This window comes from Pelophylax lessonae (assembly GCF_965119305.1).
Source record: "Pelophylax lessonae genome assembly, chromosome: 3".
NCBI classification, from domain to species: domain Eukaryota; kingdom Metazoa; phylum Chordata; class Amphibia; order Anura; family Ranidae; genus Pelophylax; species Pelophylax lessonae.
In genome coordinates, this window is record NC_138770.1 from 87,691,433 (window position 1) to 87,718,555 (window position 27,123).

A 27,123-nucleotide genomic window follows, 5' to 3' on the forward strand; every position below is an offset into this window, starting at 1 on the left:
TGAACCAGGCATGGATCCCACGGGACTTTTCCGTACCTTATGCAGAATAGCAATGGATACCGACCTTACCCACCCATTGTTCCATTTTTGCTCTTTCTCACTCTTTTGGGGTGTACCCTCATTTAAAATTTTTGAAAAGAAGCAGTGTTGGCTACCTCGTCCTCCTCCTCAGGGCCAGATTAATGTAGGGGCTATTGGAGCTGCAGCTCCAGGCCCCTACCTTTTATATAGGCCCCGGGTTGGCCATATTCACTGTTACCGCTCTTCTGTCACTTGTAAACACAGAAGTCTGGCTTCTATGCTCGCTTCCCCAGGCAGCACCCTCAGAACCTCCCCACACAGCGTGAAGGCCGGACAAGGAGGGACAGTTGGCGATGCATGGATGTGTTTATGGGCTTCAGAGACAGCATCCCATGTTGAATTAGGCATGCATGGCTGCACCCTTCCTCCTCTGGGTGCATGGCAAGGCACGGCCCTTAAGGCCCTTCAAAATCCTCAGCACCAAGCCCATGATGCTGTTAATCCGGCCCTGGTCCTCCTCCACCGCCGCTTCCACCTACACCGCCCATAGGTGTGCGCAGCCTATTGCATTAAGGTGTGCACCCCAAAGTTGAAATACACATGCATGTGTTTGCCAGCAGGGAGAGTAATGTATCGGGGCCATGTACCTGTAGGCAAGGAGAAATAGAGCAGAGCAGGTCCCAGGGAGATCTTTCCCATCTCCTCACTGGCAATGCTATGTGCCCTAGGTGATTAGGGTGTGCCCAGGCACACCCAGCACACCCTGTGCGCACGCCTATGTCACCGCCACATCCACCACCACCTCAACCTCCCTCCTACTCCATATGGGCCTCGTCCTTCAGAGATGAAGAAGAACATTGTTTTATTTTTCTGTTTTTTTTTTGTTGTTTTAAGTTATTTCCCTATCCACATTTGTTTGCAGAGCACTTGCCATGCTCTTAATTACGTTTTGCTGCCATTTGCAGCACTCTAGCCCTTTCCTTTGGTGTTTTAGAGCCATTTTAGTGCCTTAAAGTTCGGGTCCCCATTGACTTCAATGGGGTTCGGTGTCCGGGAAAAGTTCGGTAAAAGTCCGGGACACGGACCCGGACTTTTTTTTAAAGTTCGGCCGAACCCGTCGAACACGGACATCTAGGTGTTCGCTCAACCCTACTGCTGTGTTTGCTGAGATATACTCTGCCTAAATATGTGTCTGTAAAAACCAGTGCTGTGAACAAATGGTGTTATATCTTCAAAACAAACAATAAAACCAAGAAGAAAGAGTCTTCTTGTGTTGAATACTCTATTTTGTGACCATCCACCACCACTTATGTTAAAAAAAAAACTCTCCAAACATCATGCTGGTGCTGATGCAGACATCCCATTTTATTTTATCCAAGTGATCCTCTATAGAGAGCCTACACCTATGATCCTCCCCAGAAGACGAACTCTATCAGATCCTCAAATCCTCAGATTCCATACTGGTGTGACCAGCAGACATCACAAAAATGATCCTCCACAGAGACCATACACATATGATCCTCCCCAGAAGCAGCAATATAACAGATCCTCAAGTCCTCAGGTACTGATATATAAATGGAAGAGAAAGGAGCTTGTACTGTATAGCATAAAGCAACTTTAAAATGTATTAAAAGTATTGCACCCACAAGCTAAGATGTCCTCCTGACACCGGTATTAAAGCATAAGAGGCCACCTAAAGCTGCTACATTGATGGTATTATGCGCCATCTCGACTCTCAAAATTTTACGAAAACACATCACCTCTATGCTGGATGAAGTGCGAAAAAGCAGGATCCCTTCTGCACATATGGAGGCTCTGCCCCAAAATTATTCCATTGTGGGAAAAAGTATTTCAATTCATATCATCTGTGCTTGGAATTAACTGATCGCCTGACCCAGCCATGGCTCTCCTCCTACTACACTGTGAACGTTGGTCCAAGAATCAGCTCCCATTCATGCTTCATTGCTTAATAGCGGCAAAGAAAGTTATTGCCTCCTGCTGGAAACAACAAAACCCTCCAGAATTTTCCTCTTTTCCAATGACCCTCAACACTCACACTTTCTCCGTGAAAAATGGCAAAAATCAACGCTTTCAAACACAGTGGTGGCTTGGCTCCACCATGTGTCATGTACTGCGCACCTGTAATAGTGACAAGATAACCCCCATAGGTTACTCTTGGGAAGTCATCCTTGAAGTCTAGCCTTTTCTTCTTAAAGCGGAGTTCCGGGCCACAAAATCGACATAATCGATTTTGGGCCATCCGCTTGCTTTTGGTCACCTGAAAAACAAATGTATAGTTACTATTTTTTTTTTTTGTTTACTTACCTTGTTATTGAAGAAAATATACTTACCTTTCTTCAACTTCCTCCCTCTGCGCCCGCAGCCCGCGCCGTCACTTCCTCTTTGCATTGATTCCTGGGAGCTGAACGTCATCGCTCCCAGGAATCAATGCGCCTGCAACGGCCCTGCTCGTCACTTCCGGTGCGGGCACCTCATTCCCTGCTAAACAGCTTCTGGGCATGCCCAGAAGCTGTGGAGGGGTGACGCGCCCGCACCGGAAGTGATGAGCGGGGCCGGTGCAGGCGCATTCTGGGAGAAGAGGACACCAAAGAGGATGCAGAAGAGGACGCGCTGGCTTCAGCTGCCCACATCCGAGATGGCAGCGCTGGAGAAGAAATTTTCAAGGTAAGTATTTCTTCTAAAAGGTAAGTGCGACCTGGGACAGATCAGAGGCTATCCATTGTGGAATGTACTAGCCCTGACTGTCCCGGGGGTATTTTTATTGAAAATACATTTTTGTGGCCGGAACTCCACTTTAATTTGTACTTGCCTTCACCCTTTCCTTTCCTAAGAGATGTACACAGCTAAGGTTATATTCCTTTGTAAGTAATTCTTCAAATTTTAAATGACTGTTTTACAATAGTTTAGGTGGAGGTGTAGCGCTATTCCAAAAGACCAATATTAGTAGTCCATAAGATGATATATATCCACGTGAAGCTAAAACCCCGTACACACACGAGTCGAAATTCGGCCGGGAATTTTCGCCCGGCGACCGATCTGCTGATTTTCGGCTTGTTAGTATGATGCATCCGACAACAGACTCCGACTTTTCGGCCGAAAAAAATCTGGTGTGCAGGCTATAAAATTTTTGTCCTCCGTCAAAATATGTCCGATTTTCGTGCAGTCAGTACAGATTTCGACAGGGAAAAATCTTATGAGCAAGACTGGGCATGCTCAGAGAAGAAAGAACACAAAGAAAGCAAACCAACACATGACATCACTTGTGAAGTAGAATTTTGTCGTGCGGGAAAATTCGTGTGCAGTCTAGGCACATTCCAATCAACAAAACACCACTCTGGACAAAAGATGGACGACTGGTCGGCGGAAATTCATTGCGTGTGTACTAGGCTTAAGACATCACACCAGCAGGCTTGACAGTGAAAAAGAGTAGAGTAGGTCTACCACCAGAATTAGATCTAACATGTCCTTACCAGATCGATAGACCTAGACAGGTCACAAAGGCAAACAGCAGGTAGTGAAAAACCGGGGGTCTGAATCTCACTCTTCTCACTTCTCAGTCAGACATGTTGAGCCGCCTATCGGTCTTATTTATCTGTCAATGTACTCAGCAGATTCGGTAAGAGCAGCCGTGGGTTCAGCAGGCTTCAGCAGGGCTCAGCGATGGATTCAACATGACTGTGAAGGACTGTACAGAGCTCAGCAGTGGGTTCAACAGGCCTGCACAGGCTAATCTATCACAACTATTTCATGTTATCCTAATGTTACATCTTTTCTTTAAACGCAATATATGTGATCTTATTCTTAAAACTCAATAAAAATTATTGAAAATAAAAGCATATGAGGCAGTTGTGCCCAGGAAAAAGTCAGTGTGCCTGGGAAGAAGTCAATTGACAAAACGTACGTAGGGCAGGGATCTAATGTGCTGTCACGCTGTGCTGGGTTTGTGCTCGCGGCAATGGTTATGTCGGAGCACATCCAGCTTTAATTTTATGCTTTTATACCAGTGTTAGGAGGATACCTCAGGTTGTGACTGCAATGCTTTTAAAAAATTTTAAAGTTGTTTAAAAGGTTTTTTTATGCTATGTGAGCTCCTTTCTCTTCCATTTGCAAATTGGTACCTGAGGACTTGAGGATCTGTTGGATTGCGGCTTCTGTGGAGGATCGTAGATGTATAGTTTTTGTGGAGGATAATTTTTGTGATGTCTGCTGGTCATACCAGTATAGAATCTGAGGATTTTAGTATCTGACAGTGTGCGGCTTCTGGGGAGGATCATAGGTGTAGGGTCTCTATAGAGCAGTGAAGGTGAACCTTGGCACCCCAGATGTTTTGGAACTACATTGCCCGTGATGCTCATTAGGGATGATCGAATGGTTTGGGTCGACCCAAACATTGACTGTTCGAAATTCGGCTGAATTTCGAACTTTCTGCTGAAAAAGTTTGGAGTTCGGCAACCGGAACCGACCAAAATGCAATGGGACAGGAACTAAAAAAACGCCTGCAACAACACACCTGGGCGTTTTTGTAACAGGCGTTTTTTTGGGCATTTTTTGGGCGTCTTTGGAGGCAGGCATAACATCTGAACTTGTGTATAGGGGTATATATATGTGTACACACACACTTATATGTATTTATACACACACACACACATAGGTGTGATAGGAGCGAAGTCCTATGCCTGTTAATAATTTCATTAGCGCAGCCATAGGGTTCTGCCACTTTCACACCTATATATGTGTATGTGTATATATACATACATGTGTGTGTGTATATATACCCCTACACAGAAGTTCAGATGTTATGCCTGTCTCCAAAGACACACAAAAAAGCCCTATAAACGCCTGCAACAAAAAGCCGGGTGTGAAAATAGCAAAGCCACTATCCTGCTCTACTGCAATTCTAATACAAACAAACTTTTTTTCTTTCTGGTTCTGGACATGTTACAGAGCTGAAACTTCACAGGTACACTTTTTAGACCCCCCAGACACTAAATCCAAAGAAATCTCATTTTTTTTTCAATCATTTTTTCAATAATTGGCTCTCTATCAAAAATGACAATTTTTAAGAACTGTTTTTGTGTGATTAATAGTCCCTGGGGCATGACCCAGAACCCTAGGCACTTTTTAGGGGCATTTATTGGGTTTAGGGCTTCAAAATGGTGTTTTTTGATTACCGAAGTTCGGGTCCCATTGATTTCAATGGGGTTCTGAAATCTGGGCCGAACTTTCGGGAAGTTCGGCTGTTCTGGTCGAACCGAACTTTTCAAAAGTTTGATCATCCCTAATGCTCATGCACTCACTCTGCAGTGTATTTGAGCTTCATGGGAAATGTAGTTTCAAAACATCTTGGGTGGAAAGTTTTGCCATCACTGCTATAGAGGAGCGCTTGGATATAAGAAAATGCGCTGTCTGCTGGTCACAACAGCATGATATTTGATACGTTATTTGAACATAAGTGGTGGTGGATGATCATGAAATAGAGTATTCAACACAAGAGGACTCTTTCATCTTAGTTTTATTGTTTGTTTTAAAGATATAACACAGCATTGAGGTTTCTTGAGGACATTTTTTGTGGTTATTTATTGAACTGCATCAATGAACTTTCACAGAAAAATTTTTTTTCTTTAATTTTCATATTTTTTATACACTTTCAAAAATGTTATGTTTTTAAATTGTATGTCACTAATAGATGGGTGCAGACCTGGTACACTAATGTAGATCACAACTCCTATATTCACAAGGTTCACAGGTAGTTTAGCGCAGTGGTCCTCAACCCTGGCCTACAGGGCCCACTAACAGGCCAGGTTTGCAAGATAACTGAAATACATCCCAGGTGATATCATTTGCTGCTCAGTGATTGCAGTACTCTAGTCTGCATCTCCCCAAGGTAATACTTAAAATCTGGCCTGTTAGTGGGCCCTGAGGACCGGAGTTGAGGACCACTGGTTTAGCGTGATAGAATTATTTACACTTATGTATCTACAGTATGTATTATATGAGTTGAGTAGGATACTTTGTTATGGTAATACAGTTACACCAGAGGCGTAACTAGAGCCTTCAGGGCCCCGATGCAAGAAACCATGTAGGGCCTCCCCAGATCCCTGGCCGGGGCCCTTCCCTTCAAGCCCAGGGCTCTTCCCACTAATCCTGGGGCTCTTTACTCTCGTTGCATGGCCTTTTATTACGGTCCCGCAGCAGGATCCTTTCACAAGTTCTGCAGTGGGCTCCCTTCCTGCAATCTTTGGGCCTCCCCACAGTGGTGCAATGCCAGGGCCCGGTCGCAAGTGTGACTTTTGCAATCCTGGAAGTTCACCCACTGGTTTGCTACTGGGCCCCCTGGAGCATGGGGCCCGGTAGCAATCGCAACCCCTGCAACCCCTGTAGTTACGCCCCTGAGTTACACAGTATCACATTTATATGTGGTATTGACAGCCATTTTTTTTTAAAATCATAACACACATTTATTCACAGCGCTGGTTTTTACAGACACATAAGTACAATTAATTAATAATTAATGATAATAACACAATTGAGCATGCAAAGTGATTAACAGTAGGGACTAGGCATAAGATGACATTTAGCGTTCAGATCAGCAAGACCACCTCAATTGCAGCAGTGAGCAGTAGTGAAGTTTAACCACTTCTGTACCTCCCACCGCATATATACTGCGGCAGGGCGGCCCGGCTGCACAAAATCATGTATAGGTATGTGATTTTGTGCAGGGGTTCTCTGAGGGTGCGTGAGCGCTGCCGGAGCGCCACTCATGCTGTGAGTAGAAACAGCGGAAGCCAATCAGCCAACCGCTTTCATGCAGGAAAATGACAGAATGGCCATCTACCTATGTAAACAATATCTCTCTTTTCCTGTAGCTCATCCATCCCCCACACAGTTAGAAAGCACTCCCCAGGAGCACGCCTAACCCCTTGATCACCCCTAGTGTTAACCTCTTCCCTGCCAGTGTCATTTATACAGTAACAGTGCCTTTCTTTTAGCACTGATCACTGTATTGGTGTTACTGGTCCCCAAAAGGTGTCACTTAGTGTCAGATCTGTCCGCCGCAATGTCCCAGTCCCGCTATAAAATCACCGCCATTACTAGTTAAAACACCAAAAAAAAAAATTGAAAAAAACATAAATCTATCCCATAGTTTGTAGACGCTACACCTTTTACACAAACGATTCAAAATACACTTATTAGAATGTTTTCACCAAAAATATGTAGCAGAATACATATTGGCCTAAATTGATGAAAAAACATTTTTTTTTTTTTTATTGGGAATGTTTTATAGCAGAAAGCAAAAAATATATATATTTTTTTTTTCAAAATTGTCTGTCTTTTTTTGTTCATAGCGCAAGAAATAAAAACTACAGTGGTGATCAAATACCACCAAAAGAAAGCTCTATTTATGGGGGGGAAAATACATCAATTTTATTTGGGTACAGCATTGCATGACAGAGCAATTGTCAGTTAAAGCAACACAATGCTGTATCACAAAAAATTGCCTGGTCATTAAGAGGGTGAAACCTTCGGGAGCTGAAGTGGTTAATCTACTGAGTGCTGGAATGATACTGCCAGAGTGCATTTATGGCAGCGATACTATTCCTAGACCAGCTAGGTATGTGCTATCCAAAAGAAAAAGGAGGATGGTAGCTGAAGGTGCAGGGGAACAAAGGAGCTTGCCAAATAATTATTGCGGGAGGGGGGGTCCTTTGAGATGTTCTACTAATGGCTATTGTTGGGGCTCTTTAAGAGCTCTGATGCGCTTAACGACAGTCTCAGTTAACCAGTATAGGTACGGTATAGTCTCTCCACAGGTGCAAGGTAGATGTAGTTCATGTGCAGTTAAGGTTTGGTATAATGTGGTATAGGGTTGATATAGGTGCAGTCTATGTTTGGAATTAGTACAATGTAAAGTGACGTTTGGGTGCAGTATGGATTCGGTACACTTGGTGTACTGCTTTCAGTAGCTCAGTTTATGCTATCAGTATCAGCAGTGGGCAAATGGCCCTTTCACCAGTCCCCAAGATGCTGCAGTGACCTTTCGCTGTAGAAGGGAGGGCCCCCTCGGTCTCTCCACTAAAACCTCCTGTGATCAGTGGTGGGAAGCAGTGGGTGAGTGGATGCTCCATGATGGCATGACGACACACATGATGACACAGGAAGACAGTCCATGAGAAGATGCCAGTTGCATGACGTGGGCATTGTTTTACCCATAAGGGGACAATACTGGCTTACAGAAAATTGAGTCTATAGGTGACAGTATCACAAGGGAAGTGAATTTTGAAGCAGGAGCCAAATTGTTTTACTCCTGCTAGGCCAAAAACTTTTTTTTTTTTTTTTAAAGGTTGATTTTGGATTAAAATCCTATGGGTAAATCGATAAAAATAGCCAATCTTTCAGGGCACCAAAACTAAAATTTGTGAATTTGGAAGACAAGCCTAATGATCTTTTTGAGGGGATGCAGCATGGTGCTGTAGACAGTAAATACTCAGAGCCCCAATTTGAAAAAAACATTGTATTGAAACAGCAGGTCCACAGCACAAACCGGCCCAGCGGGGAGCTCATCCATCTTGTACCACTTACAACCGTACAGCGAATTGACAGTGGTCAGAAAGGTCAGATGACGACAGTGTCTGCGACAAGAAATTAAGTGCCGCTTGGCCAATCTGGCCCAAATGGGAAGCTTCCTTAAGAGGTAGATGTAGTCCCTGTTCTCTCCTTAAACCATTAGAACCTTTCCCTATTGCTTCAACTGTCCCAAACCTGCCCACATGCATAAAGTGCACCAAATCCAGGGTTCTGAGTCCTAAATAGACTCTGCCTGACCTAAGATGGCCGCCAGAGTCACATTGGGCATGTGCATTAAACCAGATCACTACCCGGGTGACCAAGGAAATTATAGAGAAACACTGCGTCTCTTAACTTCATCTCTCATCTGCATTGCCGCTGTGGACAAGTGCCACCTGCAGTGGACAATATAGACTGCATCTGCCTACAATCTCATGTCTGTGAATTGCCTAACTGTAATTGGTAGTGATGAGTGAACTGGCCTGGGTTCTGCTCCCAGGAGGATTTATAAACCCAACCTGAAATTCATCAAGAACAAAAACTTTGTGCCCAAACCCAATTGAAGCCTATGATAGCTGCATTTTATATATACAGTATATATTATATATATATATATATATATATATATATATATATATATATATATATATATATATATATATATATAGTCAAAAGTATTGGGACACCTGCCTTTACATGCACATGAACTTAAATGCCATCCCAGTCTTAGTCCATAGGGTTCATTACTGAGTTGGCCCACCCTTTGCAGCTATAGCAGCTTCAACTCTTCTGGGAAGGCTGTCCACAAGGTTTAGGAGTGTGTCTATGGGAATGTTTGACCATTCTTTCAGAAGTACATTTGTGAGGTCAGGCACCGACGTTGGAGAAAAAGGCCTGGCTTGTAGTCTCCGCTCTTATTAATCCCAAAAGTGTTCTATTGGGTTGAGGGCAGGCCAGTCAAGTTCCTGCACCCCAAACTTGTTCATCCATGTCTTTATGAGCCTTGCTTTGTGCACTGATACAAATAATTTGGTGGAGGGGGGTTTTATAGTGTGGAGTGTTTTTTCAGGGGTTGGGCTTGGCCCCTTAGTTCCAGAGAAAGGAAATCTTAAGGCATCAGCATACCAAGACATTTTGGAAAATTTCATGCTCCCAAATCTGTGGGAACAGTTTGGTGATGGCCCCTTCCTGTTCCAACATGACTGTGCACCAGTGCACAAAGGCCTTGCTGGGGGATTCCATTAAACTGTATGTGCAGCTGCACACATGTAGGATCTACTCTAGCAAAAAAAAAAACCTGAAAGTTCCTTCACCATTGGCTTATGTTTGTAAAAAAAAGTTGCTGCAGGATCTTTGTGATGTCATTGACCACATATGGTGCACACGCCCATCCTCTCCCACTAGAGACTCGTTGCGAATGACCTGGCTGACCGCTGCATGTTTTTTTTTTTTTTTTTTCAAAAACAGTTTATTGAGGTTTAAAACAGCATTACAAAAAAATGAATGGAAACATAGAACATTAAAGTACAGAAACTGGTCAACAATTGCAATATTGACAACAAACCACAGCAAATTAATGCAAGCACAAGTCCTGGGCGCAGCCAGGAAAGAGGCAAGTGACAATGGTTGTTAAAAGTTAGAGTATAAAATTAGTGAGTCTAGTAACAAGTGCCGTGGAGTGAACAGTCCCCGACATTCCTGGTCTGGGAACATGAGTGAGTTGGAATGTGGAGTATAGGTGAGGCTTAGGGGAAAGTAAAAGCCAAAGCATCAAAGAGAGGCAGGGGAAGACAGGGAATGGGTTGTTAGGCATCCAGAGGTGTGGCCAGGACTAAGCCCAAGACCCAGGGGAAAAGGTCTCATAAATGGGAGGGGAGAGTTGTTAGCAAGATGAAGCAAGCCTTAGAAGTAGAATAAAGTAGATCAGCTGTGCAGTATGCCCACCTCAATCGGTCCAGCCGAAAGGTGGGAAAAGGGTCTATAACCCAGTGGGATAGGATAGGAACAGGGAGGGGAAGAGAGAAAAAAATATATTTTCCCTTTTTTTTCTTTCCTCCCTTCTCCTCCTCCTCCTTCTTCTCACTGCATGTTAATTAACTGACCATAAAGGCTGGATGACATCACTGACCATATAGGCCTGATGGTTTCTTTACTATATGAAATAAGCCGTAGGGCAGACCAGGAAGTCACTCATTTAGTGGTGGTACTTATGCCACCATTAAATTAAGCACTTCCATCTGCAGCAGGTTTGGCAGGTGAACAGGCTAAATGTGGCAATTTTATCCTCAGCGGCTGTTAGTTTATAGTTCACAATGAACTGCCACGGTGCTGTGTGTGGAGCGTCATGGTAGTTCATTAAGTCTTGCTGTCAGTGAGTATCGTCTTATCCATATGGGATGTACGGGTAAGGAGATACCCTGACAGTGTAGATGCATACAAACAAATCCTGGGGCTGTAGGGCAGATGTTCAGGGGTCCCAAATTGAAGTGGGGTGGACGAGTTGTGGCCAAAAAGCCAAACAGCCAAAAGTCATGTCAGGGTTGCAGCCTACCCAAAGCCCAGATCCTGACTGAGAAGCAAACTGTACAACAAATAGATGGGTACATTGGCGCTCCCAAAAACGATGACAATGGGCACTATTAAGTCACTTGTCTTGAGCAATCAAAATGGCAAGTTTATTAAAAACAATAAAAATCACTTGAAAAAGCTAAAATCCACTGTGAAAACAGCAAATGTCCAGCAATGAGGCAATACCTTGAAGGAGGACCCAGCAATAGGGTGAAGACGCCTGTCCAGGTGAAGAGCCTTAAAGATGGAAACACTCAAGGGCAGGAAGAAGAACGGGAGGAGGAGAGGAGGAGAAGGGGAGAGAACCTCAACTCCCGCAAATCAATCCGGCCGCGATGCTGCCTAACATCCTCCCGTTTTTCTTCCTGCCCCTGAGTGTTTCCATCTTTAAGGCTCTTCACCTGGACAGGCGTCTTCACCCTATTGCTGGGTCCTCCTTCAAGATATTGCCTCATTGCTGGACATTTGCTGTTTTCACAGTGGATTTGAGTTTTTTCAAGTGATTTTTATTGTTTTTAATAAACTTGCCATTTTGATTGCTCAAGACAAGTGACTTAATAGTGCCCATTGCCCTGACAGTGTAGAGGTGACCTACTGGCAACAGCGATCTCCTGATCAACGATGCTATGCTTTATAAGCTCCCAATACAAAAAAATAATAAATTCACATTTTTTTACCTGCAAAAATGTATTATTTTTTGTACAAAGGTGAACTTATCCTTTAATCTGCCCATTCGGGGAACCTCAGACAGCTAGAGTTTGGGTCAATCTTCCAGTTGACCCAAACCCCAAACTCATCCCAAGTGATCAGTCATTTAGCATGGCGATTAATTCTATTTTTTCTAACATACAGAAAAGCCACAAATGGTGCAGAAGTAGAAATTAAATAACAAAATCACTAAACAGACAGCAGAAATGCTAAATTCTCATCAGTAAATTTTAAGAATTATATATCTTCATAGGTGTATTTCAAAGACACAGCAATTACACTAGAAATATTTTTTTCTGTATGAATGTGATATACGTATTTTGCGACAAATAAGTCTTTTAAACTTTCTCAAACTGAGATATACTATTGTCACAGAATCAGTGAACATGGATAAGAAGCACCACAGGACAAACATCTCTTCAAAAATACAAAACTTTATTGAATCCAAGACACAGGACGTGACAAAATAATATTGGCAGGCTGTCCAGTTTCCACATACCTTTGAATACTTATAATTTTCATACTTGACTATAATTGCTAAAACATTACTGTTTCGGTATATGTGTTTCCTTTTTAACCAAGTTTTTAGCTGTGCAATCTTTTTAAAGTGGTCCTAAACATAAATAGTGAAGATTTTGCCACTGTATGTTAAGCAGTGCCCAAAAACATTTTGTCTGAATTCCTCTTAAAAAATAGCTGCACACTTTCTGGTGTGTGAGGCAGCCTGGGCATTGCTGCAGGGTGAGATCCAAGGCACTTTTGCCTCTGACTGCTAGTCTCAGGTGATTTGGAGTGAGATTTAGTGATGTCAGTGGCGTTGCTATAGGGGTGCGGATTGCCCCGGTTGACACCCAAGCCACGATGCCGCTGTCATTCTTTCCCGCAGGAGCTGTCTGCAGGAGGCAGGACAGCTCAGGATAGAGGGCGGGGCTGCCTGAGTTAGCAGCTGACGATTGGTTGTTTGCATGCAGCGTGGTCCTAGCAACCAATCATCAGCTTGCAGCTCTGTCCAGATCCGCTATGTCTCCAGCCCTCTGGACTGTCAATGTAAGGTAAGACATGGGGAGGAGTGATGAGGTGGTAATGGGGGGGGGGGGTGATGAGGACATCAATAGGAGAATGGGAGGAGCTGAGGATAGTAATTGGGCGCTGTGAGGGGGGGGGGGGGTTAAGATGGTAATGGGGTATTGGGGTGCAGGGGAGAGCTAAGGACAGTAATGGGATGCTGTGAGGGGGGAGGCTGAGGACAGTAATGGGGTGCTTTGGAGGTGGGGGGGGAGAGCTGAGGACAGCAATAGGGTGCTGTGGGGGGGGGGGGGTGGGGAACTGGGGGGGGGAACCTGAGGACAGTTACGGGGCACTCGGGGGGACCTGAGGATGGTAATAGGGCACTTTGCGCGGGGGCTGAGGACAGTAATGGGGCGATGGGGGGAACCCAAAGACAGTAATAGGGTGCTGTGGGGGGGCTGAGGACAGTGATGGGGTCACTTAGGACAGTAATGGGGGGACTGAGGACAGTAGTAGGGTCACTGAGGACATTAATGAGGGAGAGGCCTTACTGATGCCCTAGCCTGTTTAGTGCCCTACTTGGAGGGGGAGGTGACACCATGTTTTACCGCACTGGGTGACACCAACCCAAGTGACACAAGGTGACACTGAGTCACTACGGTACTGCTCGCTGTTCTTGAAGGAGGCTTTGACATGAAGAAGTAAAGCCTTGAGACTACCAAGATGGCCACCTCAACTTAGAGACACAGTGCAGATTAAGACATGATAATTCAGTAATGGGGAAATATCAGCTACCAGGCAAAACTGTTGATTAATCCTTCACTGCTTTAATCTTCACATAAATAAAGCAACAAGTAACAATGAGTAACAACAAAAGATATTATGTCATAATTATCATTGAAGCTTCTGAACAATCTTTGGAAGATATAGTTTAAACAGCAGCAGCTGCTGTTGCGTCACAAATGAAGTCCTGGCTGTCATTTTGACAGCCCTGATGTGCAGAAATTAGAGGCATAGAGGATCAGGGTGTATTCTGTAAGTAGATTTAGTTTTTTTAGGGTCTACTCAAAGTTCTTAAATGGCTAACAGTTTACTTTTACTGCATTTACTTTGTGAGATATTGCTAATATTAATGTAAGCTGATAAACGATTTCTTATTTTATTTAGAAAGAGGTATAATTTTAATAAATTACTTTGTGTTTCAGAGCAAACCTAATCTACATGCGGAGGATTGCACAGATTTCATGAGGTAATGGTGAGTTTGTACCCCCCATGGCAGGGGTGAGGTCCAGCACAGCTCCGGGAGGAGCCTGGAAGGTGAAACGTTGTAGCAGTGTTGTAAAGAAGAGGAACAGTTCCATCTTAGCCAATGTTTCCCCAGCACAGCTTCTTTTTCCTAAGAGAAAAAAGAAGCCTATCTGAATTATTTTAATCAGTCACATAGTAGCCTTTGTAAATTAAATTTGTATTGAGGGGGAACTAAACCGTCCTATCCTTTTCAGTCAAGGAAGCTGCAGTTTTAGCCTCTGTTTGATCGTCAACTGCCATTATGTTACACATGTGAACAGTTATGACACCAGCCAATTGTTGGTTTGACAGTTTGGTTGAGAGCACAAGCAAATGTTACAGTTATAAACAAATGGCCACAGCCCCACCTTTAATTGGCCTTCACAGCAGAGAGACCCAAAAACCAAAGAACTCCCAGTTCACTCACCAACCAGCTTTCAACCAAACAAATTATCCTTTCCAACAGTATGTGTTAAAAATGGGTTTAGTTTGCACACATTTTAAAAAACATGTGAATCACTTCATGGCACCCCTGTATTATCTGCAGTCCTAACTCTATACATTTTTTGAGAGCCTCCATAGTAGAACCAATTGCCTTCCTGGGTTTAAATACCCTTTGCCAATACTGAAACTATAAATATGTAAATGTATTATGTATTACCAATAGAGAATGGGATGAATGCATCATTCTTCTTAAAATTGCCTTCGGTATCCAGAAAATGCTCTGGGTAAAACTCGTAAGGTTTTTCAAAGTAGCCTTTGTCTCTTAGAGAAGAGGAGAGCACTGGGATGACTGTGGTTCCCTACAGGAAAAATAGTTACCAACTGGTTAGTATATAACATATAAAGAATTGGTTGGTCTATATGCACACAAATAGACATGACTCTTTGACTTAAAGTGTATATCAAGGCACAAATATACTGTATATATGCGGTACATCTCTGCAATACATGCACACCCATTTAAAGTGCGGAAAAATACCTATTGATCTTCCAGAAATGCACTCAGTTCCTGTTGTGGGTTGACAACACGCAGCTTTTTCTGGACTGAGTGGTGTCCGTATCTTTTTTAAAACTACTTAAAGAGGATGTAAACCCTTCTCTGAAACTTTTACCTATAGGTAAGCCTATGTTAAGGCTTACCTATAGGTACTGTAAATATCTCCTAAACATGTACCGTTTAGGAGATATTTACCTTACATGCAGCCAGTGACGTCACTGGTGCATGCGCTCTGAAGGAACGGCCGCTGGTGCCGTTCCTTCAGAGTCCCGTGCCGTGACCATCGGCTCCCGCACCTGTGCGAGAGTGACGTCACCGCGGCTCCGGCCAATCAGATGGCCGCATGCCGCGATCCTGGAAGACGGGCGACTGGACATGTCGCCCGTCATAGAGGTGAGCAGACTGCTCGGCGGGGGCTCATTCTAAGGTAAGTATTTCATAATGAGCTAGTATGCGATGCTTACTAGCTCATTATGTGTTTCTCTTTCAGGTCGGAAAAAAAAAAAATGTTTGTATGGGTTTACAATCTCTTTAAGCACCCCCACTCTCAGATTTCTACACCATAAGGTCCAATCATTCTGTACTCCATGATAAGAATAAGAAGGGTTCATGTGTGCAGAGGACACAGGACAGTTCTGAATTTCTGTCTAAATCACAGGTTGTTTTTTTTACCTAAACAGATATAACAAATACTTCTAATATTAAATTTAAGAGACCAAAATAAAGCAAACAAGAGAAGTTTATTGTTAGTACTTACACCACCACAATGCAATCACAAATTGTAGATTAACAATCTTACTTTCAGGTCCCTGTGCCTTTATACTTGCAATGTGCACTTATGCACATCTGCTAGTTCTTTGCCTACTCACTATATGACAGCAGCAGGTCACAGACTAAACCAACCAAAGACTGGAACCATTCAGTGTAGTTTCTGATCATGTGATCACCGTAACAGCCGAGTATGAGAAAAAAAGAAGCAAGCTCTATCTAATAGTACATCCTTATTTTTATATTTACAAAAGAAGCCTACTTGATAGGGATTCAGTAGTGCCCTATTCATTCATTATTAAAAATAAAAAAAGACAATGTCAAATGTCCACATCTGGGCACAGTGGGTCATCAGAGCACTATAGCAGACTTCCCCCTTAGTTTGGCCTCCTCTAGTGACCCAAGGGCCATGTTCTCCTCGTCCACTGCTGATGCTATATTCTCTGTTACTTCTTCAGAACATCTTCATTCTTTGAGCATTGGGAAGCCACTGATGATGAAACTCTTGAAAATGTATGCTGGACACGCATCATCTTGGCTCCATTTATTGCATTTTTTCTCTTACATGAGACATATAAAGTTTCTTTTTTACCAAAAACCTGCTAGCAATATTTGAAAATTAATTTTTAGTTTAGGTCTACATTACCATTGTCACTCACCTTTGGAATGAAATATCCTCTGAATGTGACATCTTGTGATGTTGCATGTGGAACACTTCCCGGTGCGATATCGCCATAGCGTAAGATCTCATGAATGACAGCATCAGTGTACGGCATTTCTTTCCGATGCTCTAATTGAGGCTGGGCTGTGTCAATGACTCTTTCAATTTCATCTTGTACTTTCTCTGTTCAGAAGCAGATATAAATCAAATAATTAGTTATTATACATACTGTATATGACCTAGATGTCTGTGGCAGTCTCCTTATATCTATAAGGAGAGATTTACTTCAGTTTGAACTCGGGATGCACCGAAATGAAAATTCTGGGCCGAAACCGAAAATGCAGGATGCCCTTGGCCGAAAACCGAAACCGAAAAATGACTTTTTCCCCGCAAATTATTTTAAAATAGATAGAACAGGGGCATACACCAAAAACAGGCAGCGACGTACAACTGTCGCTGCCACCCCATCACAGTATATGTACTGTGACGGGTTGGCAAGTGGTTAATTTAATTATAAATGGTATTTGTATTATGCAGCATGAGGGGGTTAATGTATTGCCACTGCTGGTCACTGATGCATTAGTGACCGACAAGTGGCAGTTAATTAACCCCTTTGTGCTGCATTAGTGCAACCAGTATCAGTGCAACCAGTGTTAATTAACACTGATACTGGTTGCACTAACGCAACACAAAGGGGTTAATTAACTGCCACTGGTCGGTCACTAATTCATCAGTGACCAGCAGTGGCAATACATTAACCCCCTCATGCTGCATAATACAAATATCATTGGTAAGCTCGCCTCAGCTCCCCCCCCCACTGCCTCAGCACCCCCCCCCCCGCCTCAGCGTCCCTCCCCATCCCAAGGATGCAATCTCCTTACTGTCACTCAGCTCCTCCTGTGTCCTTCCTTTCAAAAGACCCGCCTCCCCCGCCTCCCGGTGATGTCACTACTACTACGATGTGCATGAATGAACTAACACACCGGGCGGGCGAGCTGCTGCTAATAGCTATAACTATGTGAGCCCTTCACTTCCCTGTCAGCGGAGATACCCGCCTGATAGGGAAGTGAAGCGCTCACTTGGTTACAGCTATTAGCGGCCGCTCGCCCGCACGCCCAGTGTGTTAGTTCATTCATACACATCGTAGTAGTAGTGACATCACCGGGAGGTGAGCCGCCGGCCAGAGGCAGGTCTTTTGAAAAAAGCGCTGCGCCCGCGGCGGCTATCTTTATTATCAGCATTTTTAACCCATTTTCGGCCGAAATGGAATAAGCCCATTTTCAGCCGAAAATTTTGGTTGCCGAAATTTCGGTGCACCCTTAGTTTGAACTGTAAGCTTGAAGAATATCACTAAGAAATGTTTTAATGTATATTGCTAACATATAGCGCAATTCTTCGAGTCGAGTAGGTAATAACTATGAAAATCTTTGTATAATGGTATGTGGTCAATCTGTGGTCAAATGCATGTCTTACTTTGTATATTAGGATATTTCATCATTAGCAGGAGGCCCCATCTCAGAGTGGTGGATGTTGTTTCCATTCCAGCAGCGAACAGATTGCCCACCAGAGCTGTCAAATTTTCATCATGGTAATACATGGTAGATTCTGGTTTCCCCTGCAGAACAGAAATAGAAGACATTGGGACATTTAGACAGATGTTCTGCAGATTGTCAGCCTCCTCTATAGCATTCAATTCAATTGACATATGTTGACTATCTGGCGCAGCTCTGCAAAGAAACCAATCAGCTTCCAGGTTTTTTTGTCAAAATTTATTTGAACAAGCTGAAGTTAAAAGTTGATTGGCTACAATGCATTGCTGCGCCAGATTTTTTTCCCCTCCAGTTTTAGTAAATTAATCACTTTGTGTATTAACATAATTACATATTCCTAATAATCAGTAAAAAAGCTTTAAAACACCACTTTATTGACCTTTTGTAGCTGCAGGCATTTTTACTTCAAAATTCACAACAAAGGCTCTGAAATAAGAGCTCCTCATTTTCTCTGGCAGAAGAGTCTTTCCAGCCTGCCAGCCTTCACATTTAAACAAACAGAAGGTGTTGTAAGCTGTTAGAAATTGACATTAGAGTATCTGTTGAGGTCTTTGAGGATGAGCTCAGACCAGTGAAAGCTTGTTTTGATGATGAAGTTGAAAATTAAGTTTAATCTTCCCTGGCTCCTCCACCCCCATCCCCATCAATACTTTTTTTTTTTTTTTAATAAAACCAATTAATTTTCATTATTTACCCTGTTTAGCAACATCATAATTCGGTCTCTGTGCTTCAGTATGCAATGCAGGCAAGTTATGGCTGGTGGAAGGGTCTGGTTCAGTATTCCTCTCCAGAGCTCTCATCCTTAAGCTGGATACACACTATACAACTTTTGTTGTCAGATTTCCTTTAGATTTACCTTTTCTATGTAGTGCAAGGGCCTGCCTGACTGCATACGAATTGAAAGTGTTTAGGTTTGACCTCATATTATATGGTTTTGGTAAGTCTGAAGAAAAAAATCTAAAGAAAATTGTATAGTGTGTATGGCCCATTAATGCAAGCAATGTTGGCACTAGGAAGGAATTACGGAGTCATCAAATGCCTCGATGTGGAAATGCATTAAAATACTTTAATGTCCTTAGTCTGGACCAAGGTGGGCTTTAGACCAATCACACATTCACCAACTCCCTAGTGGATTCCTCAAATGAATATTTAATGAGCTCCAGAGAGGACAAAACTATAACGTTTGGCTACAATGGCCTGAGTTTACTGGAGCAAGAAGTGAGGGCAAATCATCTCAAAGGAGTCACTGACACAATAGTAATCTAACAAAAGTTTCCACCTTTCTCCACTCTACTAAAAAGAAAAAAAAAAAAAAAATTTGGACTGTTTTGTTGAATGAACACCTATGTAGCTTTGTACACAGAGAAGTAGCACATGTGACAGGGTGCAAACCCTTCTACGGGCTGAAAGCCTTATTTACTATTATTTGTTCTCCTGTCCAAGAACATGAAATCAATGTAAATATATTTTCACTTTAATTGATTTTTACTGAACCACTTGCCGACCGCCCACAGTATATTTACTGTGGCAGTCAGCCCCTCACAGGCAAAGCGACGTAGGACTACGTCGCTTTGCCTGTGAGGTTCTAGGGGGCAAGCGCGCGCCGCCGGAGGTGCGCTCCCGCCCCCGCTCGCTCCTGCACATCCCCGAGCGTGTGACCGGCGGACCCGATGTCCGCCAGTCACTCGCGATCGTCCGGTGCAGAGGGAGAAAGGCAGGCGGCTGATGTAAACAAAGCCGCCTGTCATTCTCCCCTGTGTAAGAACAGAGATCATACAGTCCTGCTATGTAGGATCGTATGTCTCTGTTGTTACTCCACTAGCCACATCCCTTTACAGTTAGAAGCACGCCCCTAGGGACACACTTAACCCCTGCATCACCAATAAAGTTAACCCCTTCCCTGCCAGTGTCATTTTTACAGTAACAGTGCATATTTATAGCACTGATTACTGTAGTAATGACACTGGTACCCAAAAGTGTCAAAAATGTCTGTCAAGGGTCTAAACTGTCCGCTGCAATGTCGCAGTCCCGCAAAAAAAAATCGCAGATCGCCGCCATTACTCGTTAAAAAAAAAAAATGACAAAAATCTTTCCCTTAGTTAATAAACGCAATAACTTTTGCGCAAACCAATCAAAATACGCTTATTGCAATTTTTTTACCAAACATATGTAGCAGAAAACAAATTGGCTTAAAATGTTAAAAAATAGGGCCTGGTCAGGAAGGGGGTAAAATCTTCCGGGGCTTAAGTGGTTAAGTGGAGATTGGTCCCTTATTCATAAAGACTTTGCCTTACCTCTTGTTGCTTGGCCAGAAAAGTATCAATAAGGTTCCTCTGGTCATTTACATCCAGTTCTTTCCTTTGCTTAGTAAATGTGGCTCTTATAAAGTTCTGCATTTGTAAAATGTTTTTCGTAATCTTCTTCTGGCCTCCTGGTATCAAGCCCATTATAAATGGAAAGCTGTTGTAGAGCTTTAAGAAAAAAAAAAAAAGAATGTACACAATGAAAACATTTCTTTTTGTGGATATTTATATACAGTGGGTACGGAAAGTATTCAGACCCCCTTAAATTTTTCACTCTTTGTTATATTGCAGCCATTTGCTAAAATCATTTAAGTTCATTCTTCTTCCTCATGAATGTACACATAGCACCCCATACTGACAGAAAAACACAGAAATGTTGACATTGTTGCAGATTTATTAAAAAAGAAAAACTGAAATATCACATGGTCCTAAGTATTCAGACCCTTTGTTCAGTATTTAGTAGAAGCCCCCTTTTGATCTAATACAGCCAGGAGTCTTTTTGGGAAAGATGCAACAAGTCTTTCACACCTGGATTTGGGGATCCTCTGCCATTCCTCCTTGCAGATCCTCTCCAGTTCTGTCAGGTTGGATGGTAAACGTTGGTGGACAGCCATTTTTAGGTCTCTCCAGAGATGCTCAATTGGGTTTAAGTCAGGGCTCTGGCTGGGCCATTCAAGAACAGTCACGGAGTTGTTGTGAAGCCACTCCTTCGTTATTTTAGCTGTGTGCTTAGGGTCATTGTCTTGTTGGAAGGTAAACCTTCGGCCCAGTCTGAGGTCCAGAGCACTCTGGAGAAGGTTTTTGTCCAGGATATCCCTGTACTTGGCCGCATTCATCTTTCCCTCGATTGCAACCAGTCGTCCTGTCCCTGCAGCTGAAAAACACCCCCACAGCATGATGCTGCCACCACCATGCTTCACTGTTGGGACTGTATTGGACAGGTGATGAGCAGTGCTTGGTTTTCTCCACACATACCGCTTAGAATTAAGGCCAAAAAGTTCTATTTTGGTCTCATCAGACCAGAGAATCTTATTTCTCACCATCTTGGAGTCCTTCAGGTGTTTTTGAGCAAACTCCATGCGGGCTTTCATGTGTCTTACACTGAGGAGAGGCTTCCGTTGGGCCACTCTGCCATAAAGCCCCGACTGGTGGAGGGCTGCAGTGATGGTTGACTTTCTACAACTTTCTCCCATCTCTTGACTGCAACTCTGGAGCTCAGCCACAGTGATCTTTGGGTTCTTCTTTACCTCTCTCACCAAGGCTCTTCTCCCCCGATAGCTCAGTTTGGCCGGACGGCAAGCTCTAGGAAGGGTTCTGGTCGTCCCAAACGTCTTCCATTTGAGGATTATGGAGGCCACTGTGCTCTTAGGAACCTTAAGTGCAGCAGAAATCTTTTTGTAACCTTGGCCAGATCTGTGCCTTGCCACAATTCTGTCTCTGAGCTCTTCAGGCAGTTCCTTTGACCTCATGATTCTCATTTGCTCTGACATGCATTGTGATCTGGAAGGTCTTATATAGACAGGTGTGTGGCTTTCCTAATCAAGTCCAATCAGTATAATCAAACACAGCTGGACTCAAATGAAGGTGTAGAACCATCTCAAGGATGATCAGAAGAAATGGAAAGCACCTGAGTTAAATATATGAGTGTCACAGCAAAGGGTCTGAATACTTAGGACCATGTGATATTTCAGTTTTTCTTTTTTAATAAATCTGCAACAATGTCAACAATTCTGTTTTTTTTTTTGCTGTCAGTATGGGGTGCTATGTGTACATTCATGAGGAAGAAGAATGAACTTAAATGATTTTAGCAAATGGCTGCAATATAACAAAGAGTGAAAAATTTAAGAGGGTCTGAATACTTTCCGTACCCACTGTAGGCTGATAATAGATGTATATATATATATATATATATATATATATATATATATACATACTGTATATATCTATATCTATATCTATCTATATATATATAATGTTGATATTTAATAGAGACTCATGAAGCTTCTAAAAATAGGAATATGATTTTATTTTTGGTGGTAGGGGGATGCCACCGTATGTGCTCTCAAGGTTTGGTATCATATTGTCATTGTACATCTGAGACCCTAATATTGAGCATAAACCAGTCCGTGTACTTCCCAGCCATGTGACCACTTGGGACAGCCAACTAGTCAAAAATTAAAGCAGTAAAAAAAAGATCTTTGCAAATAAAGCTTGATATTGTATCTAGCCCCACTCAGTACCCCTTGAGATTAGTTCAGTTTTATTAGCAATTGCTCACTTCTTTTTGTTTTTTTTTTATTTATTTTTTTACAGTGAAATAAGCTATCACACAGGTTATGCAATACACAAATTATTTTCTCACATGTGTAGCCCTTTTTTTTTTTTATAACTAACAAGTTAAAACATAGAAACAAACAAGACAAGGTGCCAGAAAAAGCCAAAGGATCAATAAATGTAACTTGTATTCCAGTAACAGAACTTCCTATTTCACACTGACAAAGCAAAGCCACTGTCTTAACCACTTAAGCCCAGGAAGATTTTACCCCCTTCCTGACCAGGGTTTTTTTTTGCGATTTTTTACTGTGTGACTTTAACGGACAATTGCGCGGTCGTGCGACGCTGGACCTAAACGAATTTAACATCCTTTTTTTCCCACAAACAGAGCTTTCTTTTAGTGGTATTTGATCACCTGTGCGATTTTTTTGATCATGCGCTATAAACAAAAAAAGAGCTAAAATTTTGCAAAAATAACAATATTTTTCACTTTTTTTATATGAAATTCCCCCCCAAAAAAATGTAAAAATCAAAATTTTTTAACATTTTCAGCCAATTTGTTTTATGCTACATATGTTTGGTAAAAAAAATCGCAAAAAGCGTATTTTTATTGGTTTGCACAAAAGTTATTGCGTTTACTAACAAAGGGAAAGATTTTTGTCATTTTTGGTGGTTTTTTTTTAATGAGTAATGGCGGCGATCTGCGATTTTTTTTGCGGTACTGCGACATTGCGGCGGACAGATCGGACCCTTGACTGACATTTTTGGCACTTTTGGGGGTACCAGTGACATTACTGCAGTAATCAGTGCTATATATATGCACTGTTACTGCAAAAATGACACTGGAAGGGAAGGGGTTAACTGTATTGGAGAGGGAGGGGTTAAGTGTGTCCTAGGGGCGTGATTCTAACTGTAGTGGGACAGGTCTATTGGTGTAAAAACAGAGATCAACGGTTCTACATAGTAGAACCGTCTGATCTGCATTTTTACACAGGGAGAATGACAGGCGGCTTGTTTACATAAGCAGCCCACCTTTCTCCCGCTCTACCGACGATCGTAGTGTGACCGGCGGACATCGGGTCCACCGGTCACACGCCCGCACTCCTCCGTGAACGAGTCGAGGCAGGCGCGCGCTCGCCCCGCTATTGGCTCAAAACCCGGTGACAGGCTAGCGACGTAGATCTACGTCACTCTGCCTGGCCAGGGCTGACTGCCGCAGTAAATATACTGTGCGCAGTCGGCAAGTGGTTAAATGTGACAGCAGCATTGTCAGTCTGCCATGTTCACTTTTTCAGTTGGTGGTTTGGCTACCTGTGTGATAGACCTGATAGACAATCTACTGGCCAACTGAAGGTGCTCACACAGGAGGCTGACAATAATGATGCTGATTGACAATGGTAAGCTACCGCTTTGCAGCTTGTAACAGAAAGTATAGTTACTGCTGGAAGAATATACAAGTAATAAATATACTTTGCAACATTTAAAAAAAAACTGTTTGCGGGAAAAAAAAACCAATGAAGTCACGTGGTGCGTGACGTAACACGTAGGGCGGAGCCTGAAGAATCGTGGACTGGAAGTGACATTTACTCCATTGAATGCTCAGATTATATTTTTTTGCATGTAAGCATAATTTAATTATATATAAAGTGTTGCTACACAGTTTGACACTATTGGGGGGCATTCTTTTTACCCAAACATGGCACAGGAGTAAACAGCACCCTCACCCTCCAGGAGGTATATGTAGCAGGATACAAGTACCCTAGTGAGTGGGAGGCCATACTACAAGACTCCTTCGCTGGACATCAGCTGGAAACAAAAAGCTGGATATGATTACACATGCGCTATATCATATCACCAATAGGGATGATCGAACGGTTCGGGTCCACCATTGGTTCGACCCGAACATTGGGTGTTCGAGGTTCGGCCGAATTTAGAACTTTTTGCCCAAAAAGTTCGGAATTCGGCAACCAGAACCGCCCAAAATGCAATGCTTCAGGAAATGGGCTTTAAAAGCCCGTGATTGGACCAGAACCATTAGCAAAAGCCAATTGAGGGGGCAGGAGAATGCTAGGAATGTGATTGGAGTGACTAGGGGGTCCCTAGACCAATCATTAGTGAATACGCCCCCCAGTATATAAGATCGCCCCCGCCATATTCCTAGCATTGTTATACTGGACATGGAAGAGAAGCAGTTCTGTTAATTTTACTTTAAAAGTATCATTTAGCTATTTTTAGTGTGAGGAAAGGGATATCTAGTGTAGTTAGAGTGCTCCTTTACACTTAAGTTAGCTTCAAAAATTGAGTTTCTGTAGGGAAACTGTTAAGTGTAAGGGGACCGTAGTGTAGTGTAGGGTTAACTGGCAGTGACTGCTATGGCAGGGTGACAAAACCCTTCCATAGCAGGGTGACCGCTATAGAGAAATGATCATTTCTCTGAGTTGCTTCGGGACAGGAATATGGCTTCTCACCAGCCAAGCATTTTTTATGCTGCAGGGGCTGCCACTGCCAGTTCTTTTTTGAGGACATGTTTGATGTCAGACATGACATCTGAATATGTGTATAGGGGGTATATATAAATATATATGTCTGAATATATACCCCTAGACATATATAGGTGTGATAGTAGCAGAAATATATGCTTGCGCTAATGAAATCATTTACAGGAATATATTTCTGCTACTATCACACCTATATATGTCTAGGGGTATATATTCAGACATATATGTCTATATATACCCCCTATACACATGTTCAGATGTTTTGCCTGCCTCAAAAGAACCCAAAAAAATGCCAAAAAAAAGCTAGCATCAAAAAAAAAATGCCCAGGTGTGTTTTTGCTGGCATTTTTTGGGGGGTTTATAAACCCCCCAAAAAGGCAGGCAAAACATCTGAACTTGTCTATAGTGGTGTATATACACACATACATATATTTATATACACACCTAGACATAGGTGTGATAGTAGCAGAAATATATGCTTGCGCTAATGAAATCATTTACACTAATATATTTCTGCTACTATCACACCTATATATGTCTAGGTGTGTATATAAATATATCTATGTGTGTATATATACCACTATAGACAAGTTCAGATGTTTTGCCTGCCTCAAAAGAACCCAAAAAAATGCCAAAAAAAACGCTAGCGTCCAAAAAAAAAATGCCCAGGTGTGTTTTTGCTGCCATTTTTTGGGGGTTTTTGGGGACAGGCAAAACATCTGAACTTGTGCACAGTACCACTATACACAAGTTCAGATGTTTTTCCTGACTGCAAAGAACCCCCAAAAGTGCCTGCTATTAAACCGGGAGAGAAACTAACTACCTGTCCTGAAAGAAAGTGTTCTAATACAAACAATCTTTTTTTTTCTGGTTCTGGACATGCTACAGAGCTGAAACTTCACATGTACACTTTTTAGACCCCCCAGATCTGAAATCCAAAGTAAAAATCAAAAAAACTTTTTTTTTTTAAATTTTTTCAATAATTGGCTTTTTTTTATCAAAAATGACAATTTTTAAGAACTTTTTTTTGTGTGATTTTGTGTCTGGGGGTCTAAAAGGTGTACCTGTGAAGTTTAAGCTCTGTAGCATGTCCAGAACCAGAAAAAAAGATCATATAGGTGTTAAAGTTAAAGGAGGGTCCCGACCCACATCCCTGTTCTACTGAAAAATTATCTTTTTTTTTTTCAATGTTCTGGACATGCTACAGAGCTGAAACTTCACATGCACACCTTTTACTAAATCCAAAGTCAAAATCCAAAAAAATCTCTTTTTTTTTTTTTTTTTTTTTTTTAATAATTTACTTTTTTATCAAAAATGACAATTTTTAAGAACTTTTTTTGTGTGATTAATAGTTAATGGGGCATGACCCAGAACCTTGGGCACTTTTTAGGGGCGTTTATTGGGTTTTAGGGCTTAAAAATTGTGTTTTTTGATTACCGAAGTTCGGGTCCCATTGATTTCAATGGGGTTCTGAAATCCGGGCCGAACTTTCGGGAAGTTCGGGTGTTCTGGTCGAACCGAACTTTTCAAAAGTTCGATCATCCTTAATAACCAAGGAGAGAACACTGTGAGCTCAGATGTGTACGAGAAGTGGTTGTGGAAGCACTTGGGAATTTCTTCAACAAGGATTGCATATCACTTTCATTTGATTGACTGTTATTTATTTTTGAATTTGAATGACTGTAATATCAGTGAATAATTTGAATATGCAGTATTAATATCTTTTTTTGTTTACTTTAATATTGTTTGCTGGCACATTGTTTTCTTTAGTTTCACATTATATTCTGTGTAGAGACTGGTAGCGCGGCACTTATTCTTTTTATATTTTATATGAATTGTTTGCATGCAGCGACCCACACACACATTTTTCATCTTTTCTAATATTTTTTAT

At 42.3% G+C, this 27,123-nt stretch overlaps 1 protein-coding gene across 1 annotated transcript in view; it reads right to left on the reverse strand.

Moving 5' to 3' along the window:
- LOC309550376 (uncharacterized protein) overlaps positions 1-27,123 on the reverse strand; it is a gene marked incomplete at both ends in the record, with an annotated part of 107,511 nt that overhangs the window by 60,433 nt on the left and 19,955 nt on the right. Inside the window, 5 exons of the mRNA XM_082250771.1 lie at positions 14,113-14,287; positions 14,840-14,981; positions 16,606-16,790; positions 18,081-18,222; positions 20,452-20,628. Of these exons, the coding sequence (XP_082106897.1) occupies positions 14,113-14,287; positions 14,840-14,981; positions 16,606-16,790; positions 18,081-18,222; positions 20,452-20,628 (821 nt within the window). The remainder of the gene's footprint in view (positions 1-14,112; positions 14,288-14,839; positions 14,982-16,605; positions 16,791-18,080; positions 18,223-20,451; positions 20,629-27,123) is intronic.